Raw genomic sequence first — 15,519 nt, forward strand, 5'->3', positions numbered from 1 at the left:
CCTTCGGCACTTCCCCTTTGTTTGCATCCGGAGACAATCTCGGACATTCTCGACCAACACGATATTGAACCACCATGGAGAGGATCGACGTCCACGCTCATTGTGTCCCGCCATCGTATCGGGAGTATTGCTTAAAGAATGATTTCGCTGGACGAGGACACCCTGATGGCATGCCAGCAATACCCGTACGTTCGGTTCAAGATCTTTGGCGTGGATATCTCTCAACAAAATCATAGGAATGGGATCCCGAGAACCACATTGTGATGATGAAAGATATAGGCATCACAAGATCAATTCTTAGCATGTCATCACCTGGGACACACATATTCCCTGGCGATGACCACCAAGCCCGGAAACTGACAAGAGAGGTAAACGAATACATGTCAGAAGTTTGCAACCAACACAAGCAATACTTTCAATTCTTCGCATCGCTCCCACTTCCAGATGTCGAAGGCTCCCTTGCGGAGATCGATCATGCCCTTGACCATCTAGGCGCTGTGGGGTTCCAAATACTGACCAATTCCCACGGCATCTATCCCGGTGATCCACGACTCAGCCGCGTTTTTGACAAGCTCAGTGAACGACAGACCATAGTCTTCTTTCACCCAACCAGTTGCAACATTCAACGAGAGACAGGCTCGGTGGAGCACGTGAACCCGATTGCAGGAGTCCCGAGTCCCCTGATGGAGTTTATGTTCGATACGACCCGGGCCTTGACGAGTTTGTTTATGCATGGGACAATCACTCGGTGTACCGGTATCACTTTTGTGATATGTCACTGTGGTGCAACCTTTCCACCAATTGTGGTAAGAATTTAATTCATGGATGGTTGTGAGCAGGTAGATTTCGGTCGCTAAAATCAGTATTCAAAAGGCGCGAATCGCCGAATTCTCCTCATTTCTCGTTAAGGATGGAGAGCCATTCACCATTGAAACCATAAAGAATCTACTACAGACTCGGTTCTACATTGACCTTGCCGGTATACCATTTCCAGATCAGATTCACGGTCTCCTTCGCCTTGTCGACTCTAGTAGATTAGTCTACGGGAGCGACTATCCCTTTACGCCAGCGCCGCTTGCGAAATCTTTGGCGAAGAGAATGGATGAGGGTCTGAATACTAATTTTGGGTCCGATACGCATAGGCGTGTTCTATTGACGAATGCTCAAACCATGTTAGATAAATCCTTACCGTGAGAGTATCTGAGAGGTCAAGATGTTGGCCCTTATAGGTAGCCCGCACGTCGTGGACATTAAGAAGGGTTAGGTGGCTTCGAAGGAATAAATTGTCTCTTCTGGTATTTCACTTGATTACTCAGAGCTTTCTACATTATTTCACTCTTCTGGGAACATGCGCGTTTACTGAGATAGATCCCGCAAAACTTCCCCATGGTAGTGTCGATTGTTGGAGGTGGGATCTTCCCCCGCATAGCTGGACGTTGAAACTGCGGGGAGAAACTTATCATTCTGTTACTATTGCTTGATAAATGGGCGCTCCTTCACTCGAGTTGACTATTGTAGTTTGGGCTTTGATATTTCTGTTCAAAATCGAAGCGAAGAAGCCATGGGAATCATATCAGACCTGCAAGTGCAGTACAGCGATTGGACTGCTCTTGCCGCTATCATATTAGCCTTGACGATTATCAGTTCATCACTTGCGACTGCTTTCAAAACGGGTCTTAGGTCAATTCCAGGACCCTTTCTTGCCCGATTCTCATCGTTCTACCGTCTTGTGAAAGTATCAAAAGGCGATGCCCCGATCTTTTACCGGCAGCTTCACGAGAAGTATGGCCTTATTGTACGCACTGGACCTAATACCGTTGACATTTCCGACCCAAAAGCCGTCCCAGTAATTTATGGCATCAACAGCAAATTCCTGAAGGTGCGTGTCCTCTGACCAAAACAAAGGTTGGGTTTTGAACTAATGTGTCTGCCAGTCCGCTTTCTACGACACCTTCAGTCCTTTCTTCGAGGACAAAGTCATGCCCAGCATGTTCACGATCAGAGACCCAGCGGGCCATCAAGCTTTACGACGACCAGTGGCTCAAAAGTTCTCCATGTCCTCCATCAAGTCCCTCGAGCTATTTGCAGACGAGTGTACGAAAATATTTGTTGATGCGATGAAGGATCTCGAGGGTCAGCAGGTGGACCTTGGAGCTTGGTTGCAATGGTACGCATTCGATGTCATTGGAGCCATCACATTCCAACGCAGATTCGGATTTATGGAAAAACGAGAAGATATACAAGATATGATTGCCGGTCTTGAGTCAGGATTGAAATATGCAGGGATCGTCAGTCAGGTGCCGTCTTTGCACGGTTGGTTGATGGGCAATCTGAGCGTTTCTAAGCTCTTGGCCGCGCAACCTTTCTTCAAAGTTGCAGACCCGCTTCGGACAATGGTGCAGGTGAGGATTTTATTCATGACATCCAATGTACCTTTCCGAATGCTAACATTCGGACTTCAATAGATTACACAAGAGTGCATTGATGACTATGACCGTCAGCCCCAGAAGCATGGAGAGCGGCCTGATTTCCTGGCTTGGCTTCGAAGCGAAGAGACTAAGGGGAAACCAATGTCTAATCGTGACATGATGAACCATCTCAGTAATAACCTGTACGTCCCCTTAAAAAATAACTATGAAGACCGAGTTTCGAGCGGAGGACGCCCTGATTGCTGACATTCAGCCCAGACTTGCCGGTAGCGACACTACAGCCATCTCGCTTCGCGCAATAATCTACTATCTCGTTCAAAATCGCTCGGCATATGAGAAGTTACGAAAGGAGGTAGACGACGCAGATAAAAACGGGAGACTGTCACGATACATCACGTACGCCGAGTGTCTTGAGCTACCATACTTGTAAGCTTTTCCGTTCAAGAAATCCCCAAAGGCCGAGTCTCTAATTGAAACAGACAAGCGGCAATGAAAGAAGCAATGCGGTGTCACCCCGGGGTATCATATCCCCTTGAACGGGTTGTGCCTGAAGGGGGGACTGTACTTTGCGGAACTCATCTCGAGGCTGGTACAATCGTTGGAGTTAACCCAGCTGTCCTTCATCATGACAAATCTATTTTCGGTGATGATGCGGCGGTGTTCCGACCGGAGAGATGGATAGAGGCCGATGAAGAGAAAATTAAATTGATGGATCGTCATTTGATGACTGTAAGTACAGCCAGCACTTTGTTCATCTACGTCAATTGTACTGATTGAACCACTAGTTTGGCTACGGTTCTCGAACTTGTATCGGGAAAAACATTTCTATAATGGAGATGGGAAAGTTGGTTCCATTGCTCATCCGGCATTTTGAGATTGAGTGGGCGTCTGAAAAGGAGACAGAGTGGCGTGTCGAGACATATTGGTTTGCGAAACAGCATGGCTTGAAGTGCCGAATGCGCTCTAGGGATGTGCCTACTAAGCTAAAGTTCTAGTTGGTTGATTGACTTGACATAGGGTCTCGTTGGATTGTTTACAGTGATTCACTACGTGAGTGGATGAAATGATGTGAATCAAATTTTATTTCATAGCTACTCGGCAATTTACAAAAACACTAGCTACTTCATTACTGGCCGTGTCATTCTGTGTTTCAATATCGTAAGTAAATCAAAGTAAACTCAAATCCCTATCTCACGCTAAAGCCATGATGTCACTTTTGTGAGATTCGATGACTTGGCCAAGAGGCATTGCAGGCAATCTCTGAGAAATCCAGGCTTCTGCTTTATCGGAAACCAACTCCCATAGACCTTTGGAGTCTGCGTGCTTATTCACGAGGAAGCCAAGTGCCAGGATAGTAGCCACAACCTTTCCGGCTTCACTGTCAAAGTCCTCTACTTGCAGCAAACGAAGGATTTGGGCTTGAACATCCGTCATTTGACACCCGATCACATCAAACAGGGTTTGCTTCCATTCCCAGCTTCCTTCGAAAGATTGCAATCTCACAAGGGCATGCACTGTAGGCTGATTTGTGAGGGGCAGTGGCTCTGCATTATCCCGTTCTTGGCGAGCAACGAAGAGCGCCTTTTTCTCTGGCATCGAAGTTGGTGGAGGAGGAGCGGCACTTCCAAACGGTGTTGATCCAGAACTTTGCCCCCCACAGAGGTAGCCACCTGCTGTGGGCTGAGTTGATGAACCAAACAGGCTTCCAGATGGTGCCGCAGAGGGACTTGACTGTGCTTGAGCCTGGGCTTGACTGGGTCGTCCGAAGAGAGAGCCACCTGTTGACTGTTGAGTCGATGAACCAAAGAGGCCTCCAGATGGTGCCCCAAAGGCACTTGGTTGGGCTGGAGACTGGGCCTGACCATCTCCTTCGGAGGAACTTATCCTTGCTGGAGGGGATCGAGAGAAAGCCCCGAAGGCCGGTCTCGACGGCATCATCATAGCGTTCATTCTAGGGAGTGCTCGCCCTGATGCAGGTGGTGGCGGTGGAGGAGGTGCTGGGGCTGGGGAACCGAGCGAGCTCTTTGAGGAGCCGAATGCTTGGGCGACTATCAGGGGCTTTGGCGCCATTACCACTTGCCTGCTACGTGCAGCATAAGTAGAAGCACTCTGTGGTGGCGGTCCGGCGCTGTATGTTGCGAAAATTCCGCCGCCGCCGCTGTGAGCTGTAGTTGGCTTGGCAAGTAGCCTAGATGAGCGGTGGGAAGTTCGAGTCGTCTTGACAACCGGCACTGTTTGTGTCTCAATCTCCTTCGTGGTCCCTCTCTCCTCTGAGTTGGAAGAGTCATCGCTTTCCAAGGCAACGAAGGAGCAGTATTTTCCAGTGACCTGATATTTGATCCCCAGTGTCTGGCACTCGCGAGCCACGATGCGCTGCTGTGTATTCGAGTGAAGTTGGCGGAATGGGTTTCCAGACTCATCACGGCTGTCTTGAAGCCAACCGTGGTTCTCCTCAAGTTCAATGACTGCCTTTCGCGAACCAAGTTGATGAATTGTTTCTCCCTTGCCAGAATCGCCAATCGGGATTTGCAGTTCCAGAGGCCCAAGCTTGGAGGTCGCACGGAAGGTGAGTGACTTTGGAATACGATGTGATGAACGGGGATCTAACAACAGGTAGACTGTGGTCCTGATGAACGGGTAAAGTGACGGGATCTTATAAGGGGCTTGAAGAGCTCGAGGGGGAGGGATGATGGGGAGAAGACTCTTGTCATCTGCCTGTTGACGGGAGCCAAGTTCCGCGTCTGATTCCTTGAAATTGGCATCGAAGAGGGAAATAGGCTGTTGTGTGGGGGTTTGTTGAGACGTTTCAGAGGTTGGGGTTGCAATCTCAGTTTCGGAGTCTGACATGGGTATGTCGGAATCCACAATTTCGAAGTCGTCATCGGCCTTACCACCATCATATTGCACCTCGAGCTTGTAGTCAAAGATATGGGGGGTGAGTGCGCCCTTGAGCATCCTTACCACCTTCCGATCCAGCTCTTCGTAATTGATTACAGACTGGGAGAAACCATTTACAGCACGGGCAACGCCCTCCACGAGAGCATGTGACGCTGCGTCCCCGATGGCCAAGGAGAAGAAGCGAGCAGTGTTGTCGGCGGCCGATTTTCGAACAAAATCGAACAGCATATCTTGCCGCCAAATTTCGCCGTCGGTTAGTAGAAGAAGCTCCAAATCTTTGCCTTTCAAACGGTTGGCGACCGTGGCCTCTACAGCATGTTGCATTTCCGTACCGCCCATGTTGGCACTGATGGTGGATACAAAGCACAAGGCATCCTCCAAGCTCGATGCGTCGTAGACTCTGCTTGTTGGCCAGAGGAAGGAGAAACTGGATCCAAACGAGCAGATGTTGAAACAAATGCCGACAGGCAGGGATTTCAAGAATATTTGAAGGGCAGAGGTGAGCGTTTGGATCTTATCGTGCATACTTCCACTTCTATCAATGACAAAGACCACCTCAGGTTGAGCTGGTGGCAGACTGAATTTAGGAACCAACGTGGCCATCAAGGCCCGTTGCTTTGGGAGTGTGGGATGGGTTTCCAGTAACGCACGGGGGTTATCGAGGCCATCAGCCTTGACGACTAGAACAAAATCGCGTTCTAGTAAAGCATATTCGCCCTTGGTAAGACGCAGAGTTGCAGAGGCATTGGATGGGTCAAATGATTGGGCATCGGCGGGGGTGGAAGACATTCGGCCAAGGGAAGCCTTGACAGCGTGACTCGGCGAGTGTAGTTCCCGAATTATCGAGTCCTTTTCCATGAGAACATCAACCGTGATTGTAATACCTTTTAGGTCTGCCGGCAGGCCGTGGCTAGTAAGGAAACCAGCGGGATTGGAACTCCACAGGTTCCCAGGGTATCGTGGAGCAATGGAGTTCGGTAAAGTATAGCGCACACCGTCAGACTGAGGGTCTTGCTTGAGCTCGCCGACAAAGGTGATGTCAACGGTGATAGTCTCCTTGGCAGGGACATTGCCAAGTCGAATAACAAAGATGTCATTCTCCACGGTGTGATCCATGATAGCTGCCGTCTCTTGGTTTGTAACGGCGTCTTGATACTCGGATTCAGCTTGTTCTTTTGTTTTGACCTTACTGTGAAGCAACCGCGATCCCACGCGACACTCGAACCCCACGACGCTGACGCCATCGTAAAGAGGGAAAGTGTAGGATACTTCCTTGATGAGGACTTCCGATGGATTAACAAAGGTCTGGGTAAGAGTTGTACGTGATGCGGAAGAGAGTATGGTCGCATGGGCCGTTACAGAAACCTGGGGCAAATAACACCAAGTGGTACTGTAGTAGCAGCATCCTGAGTAGCCCAACATGACGGTGGGTGAAGGGGAAAGTACTGATGTAAGTAGACCTGAAAGCTGATATTTTTGTGATATTTTGAGGTAAACTAATCTTCGGGGTGTTGATAGAAAAGAAGAATAAGAGAGTGGGAGGACAGGAGACTTAGAGGATTTTATACGCGAGGCAGACCACCAGGCAGCACCGCGCCACAAACGGAAAGGTCCTCTCCGACCAGTCAACAAAAGGCTTCTAAGGTTTGCTGATAAATCGACAAGGAAGGCAACAAAATTGATTGGAACAAAGAAAGGGAAGCCACCTCAGATATTGGGTTGGGAATTCAACCTCCTAATGTCGAGGAAGATTGCAAGGTCGCCAATTTGCCTAATAATGTGTGTCTTTGGTACTTTTGTTTAAGGGGGCGATTTCCTCCACTCCGACCGAACCAACTGGCGAACCTGCTGTGGGGACAGTTACCGTTACACATAGTCAAGAATAGTTTAATATACGTATCTCTCGGTCGCATGATGATGGATGGGTCCTAAGTCTAGACTCGAACTCCAACTGTGTCGAATATTGAACTGTGTGGGCAGTAAGCTACACTACGAGAAATCCCAAGTCTGCCAATAGGAGTCTCTAATTGAATGCACAATTCAATACATAAAACTAACTACTTCTAGACTAGCCTTTGTCATGTGATCCTTTTATGCATACATAAAGAGTACCTGTCGTATCACACCCGAGCCATTCAAATCAATCCGAAGGGTCCGCTAACTCCTTTGGTTTAGTACCCCGTATTAGGAACCTTTCGCTTTAGACCCTTTCTGTGGCTTGGCGGCTTCAACATTGCTCCAGTTATTTTCTCTCCCCGAGAATCTTCCTTGACCCTCAGTCATGATTTGATGATGAGCGATACATGAGCACGATTGAGCCTCATCATGTCCACTTTACCCGGTTCCTTGGCTATACTCGCTGTACTAGCTAGCAGCCTCCTCAGGCCCACAGGCCAAAAAACAATACTGGAGGACGCCAAGGCCAACATCAAAGCCTTTTCACCCTACCAGTCTGGAGTCATTGTCACTGCTCAAATCATCGACTTGATCACCTGGAGGCTGACCAATATCGCCGAAATACATGCCAGTCTGTGGGCCCTCGCTGGCGTTCACTTTTATGTTCCAGGGGCCCGATCCATACCATCTGAATTGAGTCATGGGTTACTGGTCACCTCTGCGCGTCGTATATTCCTTGCCGGAATCTCTCTGCCACTTTACGTGCTATTAATCCGGTCGTCTTACCACTGGGCTGTCCAATGGACCCTGGGTTTTCTGCTTTCAGAAGCAGCAATGGTTGAATTGTCGACTTGGTTTTTGCCCTTGCCATGCGCCGGCGTCGTGTTACGAAAAGACTGGCCACGACGCCCAATTGTCGGTAAACAACTTTTCGTTTCAGGTCCATGTCCAGTAAATCATGTCCAAGAGCTCAACAATACAGTCACCCTCGACAACAGCAAAGAAAATGGGGATGAAGATTGTCAAGCTACTGTGGGTGACAATCTATGCGATCGCGTGCGCCGTGTCTGGCCCCCTGATACGCGTCCAGATAAGGATATCCCTGTTGGACGACATCCTCTGGAACACATCCCCAACATCGCGCAGGTTACAGCTCCAACGGGCTCCGTATTGGTACCCTGGACGTGTGGACACGGACGTTGCCTTCTGTACATGCTCTCACGAGTCATCGTACGAGCTCTTTTTTACTCCGTGGCGGTGTTCGATTTTGGCTCGGCCGTCTGGCTTTTGCATGATAACACACAGGCCGTTTTGATACGCATATCTCGCATTCTGTTGGCTCAAAGGTTTCTGAATGACCTTTTAACCCTTGTATTCCTGTGCGCAGTTGTTTTTTTCGTGGGTATTCCGACATATCTCACCTTGGTTATGTTTATACCATGGATATTTCGTACATCAGTCTCCTTGCAGCCAGCGAGGAATATGATTATGAGCTTCTTTAATGGGACTCCTTCCTCAGTCAAAGTTGCCGGTCGATATATATTGCTCTGTCTATCGATGTTCATGGCATGGAGCATTGCTCGCATTTTGATGGAGCGCGACCCGGTCCTGACTGACTCGATACTCTCATACTCCATCGAGCTCTTCCTGGTACCTACAGGCGCGCTGTCCATATTCAGACGCTTCTTTGCTCCACCCAAATCGACAAGCAAACTGCCAGTCACGGGCAAACCAGACGAGAACGCTCATGACGAAAGTGACACGAACAATGAGAAAGCCAGAAAAGAGCGGCTGATATCATCCTGGGCCCAATTCCGTTTAACGATACTTCTACCGAATGCTGCTATCTGGATATTTCGTCGATGGGATATGACGGCTATTCTAGAGGGACCTTGACCAGCGAGGTACGCCTATATTCTAGAATATTACAAAAAATAGTTAGATCAGGAACAAAATACATTAAACGTATAGAATGAGATCTATGATCCCGATACAGTTTACCCTCTAACGGCTTTCTCCCATCTGCTCTATAGGTTCTCAACCATTCGTATCTAGCTGTAGTGGACCATATTAGCAAGGAGTTACGGTATTCATGAAGCTATTTTCTCTCAGATTTTTCCCATAGTTATAATGGAAGCTTGCTTTGACGGATTCTATCGCGCACTCTAAGTGGAGGAAGGCAAAATTCTTTATTCAGATAGATCTATACATTCTACTACTTCCACCTATCAGTAATAGGAGGGCCCGAGGTTAGAAAAAATTAGTCAGTCATGTTTAAATCCTATCGGAAGTCGGCCCCGGCAATTCACTTTTCCGCAAAGAAGGCATACCCCTCTCGATGAGATTACTTCGGATACTTTCCTACGCGGTCGGAGATTCTCCGGGAAGAGTCATCAAATAGTGATTACCATCAAGACTTCGATTCAATCGTGTATTTAAGTAACTTCACAGTTCCGAGAAACCCAAAAATTGCAAGTTCCATACCTATTAATTGGCATTGCATATATCAAATTTCTCAAAGTCTTGTTCACCATGGGCTCAATCGAAGAACCAACTTTCACCATCTCGAATCCATTCCGGACTCGCATTCTCAATGGCGAGATTACCCCACTCTTGTCCATCAAGTACATGGTGGGCAACGAGATCGCCATGATGGCCAAAATGGCCGGTTTCCACGCCGTCTTCATCGATATGGAACATTCATCTCTTGACATGCGCTCTGTGGCTCAACTCATCCTAGCCTGCAACTACGTCGGAGTTTCACCCGTCGTCCGGTCTCCCTCCAAGTCCCATTGGCACATCAGTCGCATTCTTGACGCAGGTGCTGCTGCCGTTGTCATTCCCCACATCGAGACTGTTCAAGAAGTTCGCGATCTCGTCCATCATGCCAAGTACGCCCCGCTCGGTGCTCGTGGATGCACGAATAACCAGCCCGTGTTCAACTTCCAGCACGTTCCCACTCTCAAGCAAAACGCGGCTATGAACACCCAGACCATGCTCATCCCTATGATTGAGACTCCTTGCGCTGTGGATATTGCCGAGGATATATTCGCTATTGACGGCGTTGATGGGGTATTGATTGGCTCGAACGATCTATGCGCGGATCTAGGTATCCCCGGGAAGTATGATGACCAGCGCTACCTCGACTCAGTTACCAAGGCTATCAATGCAGCCAACAAGTTTGGAAAGCCCATTGGTATTGGAGGTATTGGAGGACGACTTGATCTTCTCGAGAAGTGGTTCTCCATGGGGGCAACCTGGTCGTTGAGTGGTGCAGATGGCGCCATCCTCCAGAATGGCATGAAGAAGATTGTGCAGAACTACCACGAGATTAGCTCAAGGTTGGAGAAGACGACGAAGCAATAGTGGAAGAATCAGTTGGGTTGTTGTAAATGTGTATATTCCAGATATATCAAATATTATTACAAGATGTTTTGCAAGTCAAAAGGATCCTCCAGATACAAAGTCGCTGGGGGGTCACCATACGCATATTCGTTCAATCCAGCTTCCATATTCCATAAAGCATCATCGCCAAAGATATTCCAGGAGAGAACGGATCCCTCAGATATAGATGCATCGTTATAGAGAGAACCGGCTGTGTCGTGCAAGACTGGAAGATCTACTAGCTGAGTGTCGAGCAGCGGCAAATCCCCCAGTGGCTGCTGTGTGTGATTGTGCGCAAAGCCAAGTCCACGTATTGACGGTATCTGGGTACTGGGAATATCATTATCACACCGTTCTCCATGGGAGGCCGCAACATTAGAAGAAGATTGGTTGAAGTGTGATGTCGAAGCACAAAGGCTGTCCCCATGCTGTGGATCTGTCTGCAAATGGCGACTGTATTTACGAATGACATAGCCTCGAAGTGCCTCGTAGACTGCGACATAACGCTTTGCATCCGACAGATCTACGCCCATTTGTTTCAGGATGAGCTCGCACGTTGTCACGGCCTCAGTGCCAGCCCTCATGGATGCGTGGTCAAAGTCACCTACTACCGACAGGCAGTACATGATCGAAAGGCCCGCTGTGAAGAGCATTTGAAAATAGCTCCGCGTAAAGGTGATCTTTTTAGGCTCGAACAGCTTCCAGAAAGCTACTATCGCTCCAGTTGCGCATTGCAGACATAGGGATAGAAGGTCTCGAGGTGGAATGCCATTTTGCTTAGGGACCAAGTCGATTGCCTTCCGCACTAACTGAAGCCGCTCCCTAAAGTAAAGAAGGTCATACCAATCTTGCATCTCGTACAAGCTTCGGGGGTTGTCAAATGTAGGAGTGGTGACACGCCATTGGTGAAGTTCACCCAAGAGGTGCTCCAGCTCGTCGTAAATCGCCCCTCTGGCTGTCGTGTCGTGAGGTGATTTTGTAGATGTTGCTTTGTCGCCAAACTTTGAATGAATGGAGGATGTAATTTGCCGAAGTCGGAGACACGCAAAGAAAACCGACATCTCAGTGTTCCCAGCAGATGGCGACCGGTTAGACAAGGCGACACAGAAGGAATCCAAGTTGGAAAATGACCCGGATACATCCGCAGCCTCTATTTCCTCATCGTTTGCATCGGCCGGGAATCCGATCCGAATGTATTTCTCGGGTATAGCGCATGGGCGATCGAGCGTGATAGAGCTATACCTGTCGATCATATAGCATTCCCAGAAAACCCTTCGTTGAAGCTGCTCTCTTAGAAGGCTGCATGCTGAGGCCGCAGGGGGTGGTTTATGAAGACCTTGCTCAATACATAAACGCATGCACAGACGAAGAATCTCCCATATGGATGTTCCTAATCAAGTCACAATCATCAGCCCATGGCCCACATATATCCCTGCACGAATTTCAGTACCTATATGATGATAGATCGCAAATCTCCCAACAAGCAACAGATCTTGAATGGATTCAATTCCCCTCGAAAGTATGGTGTCGTCGAGATAATTCATCGCGGAAAGGTAATATCCGTATGGATGATTTTCGCTAACTCCGTTGCGATACAGAACAACAGACCCCACTGCCAATATCATGAATGCACGAAATAGATGGTGGTCAGGGACATTTTGGGTCGAATTATCATGACCCTCGTTCCCATTTTCTTTGGGTTCCGATGGAAACACGGCGTCACATATCTTCTGCACTTCTCGCCGAAGAAAGAACGGATTTTGGACATGTGACCCATTCAAACTGATGCAGTTAGCCAATGGACCAAGTTATAGATGTGGGATCACTAACTAATTGTCAAAAATCCTCCGTCCCTCGGTGGCTGTGGGAAGAGGATGCGGTTTGATGCCCGCTTCAGCGGGGCCAGGATGTCTCGTCAGATTCTGAAGCAGAGTCGGGTCATGTTCACGCCATCCGGAATCTGCTACCAGATGTCGCATAAAGCTGTAGCAGACATGGTGAGCAACTTATAACCGAAGAAGGCGCTATCGACTGACCTGATACCTCCTCCTTCCACAAAGTTCGGGGAATGGCTTCCTTCCTGGCGGCTGACAGTTCTCAAATTTGATGGTCGGGATCTCTGCCGGGGATTTATTGAGCTTTCAGTGCCTTGAGGCAGTGTTGCGTTTGGCCTTTCTGCGTCAAACGCCTGCGCTTGTCTTTCAAGTGCTCCAATCTCCTGCTCAAGGTCTCCAATGTACCTGTCACACGATTAGATCGAAATTACCGTCCTGTTTGAATCAGAGCTGGATTAACGAACTGCCTACTAAATGAATCGTTCTCCAGTCCCAGCGTCATACATTCCTCGTCATGTTTGACACACAAGCTGCATTTCGGGCGCGCGTTGTCGCACTAGAATTCCATGTTAGGATTACGCACTCACTCGGAAATTATGTACCGTACCTTGGCTTTCCGTGCGTGACAAAATCGACACGCTGGAAGGCGCGGGAGTGGATTTGCTTCCTCACTAGGTTGTAACGTGTCGTGCTCCATTCCTGGAAAGCGAGAGTTTCATGTGGCCATTTGCGTCAATTCGGAGTTGGAGCTTGTATTGTTCACCATGCTTTGATGAGATCCGTTTTCCCTTGAAGGAAGAAAGTCACTAGAGATATAGAGAAAATCCCCGATGGTTTAGTGGGAATTTTGGAGTATTTGACTGGAGGAAGTACTCTCGTCGGCAATCGAGAGTCTGGGGCGACCCCATCAGGTGATTACCCCCACATGAATGCAAACCTAGCAAACATACATGGTAGAGGAATCGAGGCCGGTACATATACGCTGTGATATCTATCACTGCTTGTACAGTATGGGAAAGCTGTGATCTTGAACCAAATTGATCTCGTCTTTTTAACTCATCTTTTTTTTCACTAAGCTGATTGTATGGTTAATTTATGGCCAATTTCAAGCCAGCTTATGTTACGTACTTAGAAAGTCGAGGGTATCCCTAACAATGCGGCTTCGTACACGGTCTGTTCTATGGGTACGTGATTCTTAAGCGTGCGCCGGCCTGGCCGCAATTTCTCGCCCTACACGCACGAGGGGTTAAACAATTCGAAATCCAAATATGGACATGTACTCAAGATTTAAGGGTCAATTGGATGCTAGTGAATGTTGGTACTTGTGGGCTTGCTAACTCTCTGACCCAAATTGTTGACATTTGCTCAATCTGCTAACACCCTTCCGATCACACAATATATCTGAATCCATTCTGGACGGCCTTGCGCTCTTCGTCATTCAAGCGGGCGATGAAAACCGCGTCGTTGACATCCGCTTCATTACACAAGCTTTCGAATTTGTTGTTCGCGCGCTGAAGGGTGAAACGAAGTGTAAGGATACAGGTAAGTCCTAGCGCCTGGAATGCCAACAGACAGCCCCAGGACTGTCGGTACGTGGGCTCGTATTGGTCCAACCAGAAATAGTTCGCAAACAGCGACGCAATGTTTGCACAGGTGTTAGCGATTCCGATAGCCACTGCTCGTTTGACTGGTGGCTGTGTAATCGTCGAAGAAAGCCATGCATACGTAGTTGAGTAGACACCGAATGTACCACAGCAGACAAGAAAGGTGAAGGCATAACGGGCCCAGAGGGGGCCTCCAACGGCAATAAGGAGGATTGTACCGATCATTGCGAGACATTGGGAGATTCCGGCGGGAATCGAGCGAGTTTGACGCCGGTCTGCCACCCATGCCCAGGAAAGGGCCCAGAAGAACGCAACCAGGTAAGGTGGAGAGGTGAGAAGCAAGACAGTAGTGCTGTTCTTGAACCCCAATTGTTTGATCAAGGTGGGGAAAAAGTGAGAGTAGGAGACAGACGCAGTGGTAGCCATTTGGAGACAAGCAAACATCCAAGTTCGCATATCTTTCGCCGCCCACATCAATCCACGGGTAATTGGCACTTTCTCCTCGTCAAGCACGGCGTCACTACCGGCATCGGCAGCTAGGCGACCCTGAGCAACCACTTTCTCTTCCTTACTAAGCCATTTAGTCGTGCTTGGGAAGTCTGGTAGAATGAAGAGCGCAATGGTGCCGACTACCACAGTAGCAAGCCCTTCGATAATGAAGAGCCACCTCCATGATGCCAAGTTGCCGACACCGTTCATGCCAGACAGAATTCCCGCCGAGATCAGTCCCGCAAAGGCGTTGGAAAGAAGGATACCACAAATCAGGAGAGCCATTCTAACGCCGATTTCCCGCTTTGTGTACCAGCAACTGAGGAAATAGATCGCTCCAGGGAAGAATGGAGCTTCCACGAACCCGAGAAACAGCCGAACTATCAAGAGTCCCGGAGTATTATGAACGGCGGCGGTACATCCACTAGTGATAGCCCAAACAATAATGCAGGTTGGCTGGGAAAGGTATTAGCGCTGGTGAATGAATACGGGAGTTTTTGAGGGTTCTCACAAGGTAAATGGATGGCCGAAGTTTCGTCATTAACAAGGTTGCTGGCAACTGCATGAGGATGTAACCGGCGCTGAATATAGAGATTGCAGTTTGATATTGCGCTCCTTTCACACCCGTATCCTCTTGCAGCCCGTATAGACGAGCCTGCGTAATGGAGTTGCGATCAAGGTAGTTGAACAAATAGATAATGACGACGAGGGGCAGGATTCGAGTATCGATTTTACGGCGTAGCTTTTGCTCAACATCACGGCGGTACCCAGGCTCATAAGAGTGGTACATTGCCATCACATCGAGTGAAGCATTACCATCGCTATCCTCGACCCAAACATCTTTGCCACCACCCACTTTCGGGTCATCCTTATTTGGCATAGGTGTTGGAACGGGTTTGGACATTTCAACTTATGGTGAGGAAAGATAGAAGTGTGAGTGTAGAATAACTGACAGGAGAATGCACAGAGACTTACCCCATTATA

At 48.6% G+C, this 15,519-nt stretch overlaps 7 protein-coding genes across 7 annotated transcripts; 4 read left to right on the plus strand and 3 right to left on the minus strand.

The window, feature by feature from the left end:
• Positions 1–74: 74 nt before the first annotated feature.
• On the plus strand, positions 75–1,194 carry N7496_009662 (amidohydrolase family protein; the record flags this gene model as incomplete). The annotated part of the gene is made up of 3 exons (XM_056702575.1): positions 75–185; positions 237–806; positions 874–1,194. 3 exons carry the CDS (start codon positions 75–77, stop codon positions 1,192–1,194), a joined length of 1,002 nt encoding a protein of 333 aa, XP_056551575.1.
• A 367-nt stretch (positions 1,195–1,561) lies between these two features.
• On the plus strand, positions 1,562–3,424 carry N7496_009663 (cytochrome P450; the record flags this gene model as incomplete). The annotated part of the gene is made up of 6 exons (XM_056702576.1): positions 1,562–1,879; positions 1,935–2,402; positions 2,466–2,611; positions 2,688–2,855; positions 2,909–3,158; positions 3,215–3,424. 6 exons carry the CDS (start codon positions 1,562–1,564, stop codon positions 3,422–3,424), a joined length of 1,560 nt encoding a protein of 519 aa, XP_056551576.1.
• Positions 3,425–3,620: 196 nt separating this feature from the next.
• N7496_009664 (uncharacterized protein) lies at positions 3,621–6,749 on the minus strand (the record flags this gene model as incomplete). Its single annotated transcript, XM_056702577.1, has 1 exon — positions 3,621–6,749. One exon carries the CDS (start codon positions 6,747–6,749, stop codon positions 3,621–3,623), a length of 3,129 nt encoding a protein of 1,042 aa, XP_056551577.1.
• A 903-nt stretch (positions 6,750–7,652) lies between these two features.
• Positions 7,653–9,119, plus strand: N7496_009665 (uncharacterized protein; the record flags this gene model as incomplete). Its single annotated transcript, XM_056702578.1, has 1 exon — positions 7,653–9,119. One exon carries the CDS (start codon positions 7,653–7,655, stop codon positions 9,117–9,119), a length of 1,467 nt encoding a protein of 488 aa, XP_056551578.1.
• A 636-nt stretch (positions 9,120–9,755) lies between these two features.
• N7496_009666 (HpcH/HpaI aldolase family protein) lies at positions 9,756–10,589 on the plus strand (the record flags this gene model as incomplete). The annotated part of the gene is made up of 1 exon (XM_056702579.1): positions 9,756–10,589. One exon carries the CDS (start codon positions 9,756–9,758, stop codon positions 10,587–10,589), a length of 834 nt encoding a protein of 277 aa, XP_056551579.1.
• A 56-nt stretch (positions 10,590–10,645) lies between these two features.
• Positions 10,646–13,139, minus strand: N7496_009667 (Zn(II)2Cys6 transcription factor domain-containing protein; the record flags this gene model as incomplete). Its single annotated transcript, XM_056702580.1, has 6 exons — positions 10,646–11,843; positions 12,216–12,389; positions 12,438–12,590; positions 12,644–12,847; positions 12,907–12,998; positions 13,050–13,139. The coding sequence occupies 6 exons, from the start codon at positions 13,137–13,139 to the stop codon at positions 10,646–10,648; spliced, it is 1,911 nt and encodes a 636-aa protein (XP_056551580.1).
• A 691-nt stretch (positions 13,140–13,830) lies between these two features.
• On the minus strand, positions 13,831–15,439 carry N7496_009668 (uncharacterized protein; the record flags this gene model as incomplete). Its single annotated transcript, XM_056702581.1, has 2 exons — positions 13,831–14,991; positions 15,047–15,439. 2 exons carry the CDS (start codon positions 15,437–15,439, stop codon positions 13,831–13,833), a joined length of 1,554 nt encoding a protein of 517 aa, XP_056551581.1.
• Positions 15,440–15,519: the final 80 nt, after the last annotated feature.

Source organism: Penicillium cataractarum (genome assembly GCF_028827025.1).
Source record: "Penicillium cataractarum strain IBT 29864 chromosome Unknown utg000008l, whole genome shotgun sequence".
In the NCBI taxonomy this organism is placed as follows: domain Eukaryota; kingdom Fungi; phylum Ascomycota; class Eurotiomycetes; order Eurotiales; family Aspergillaceae; genus Penicillium; species Penicillium cataractarum.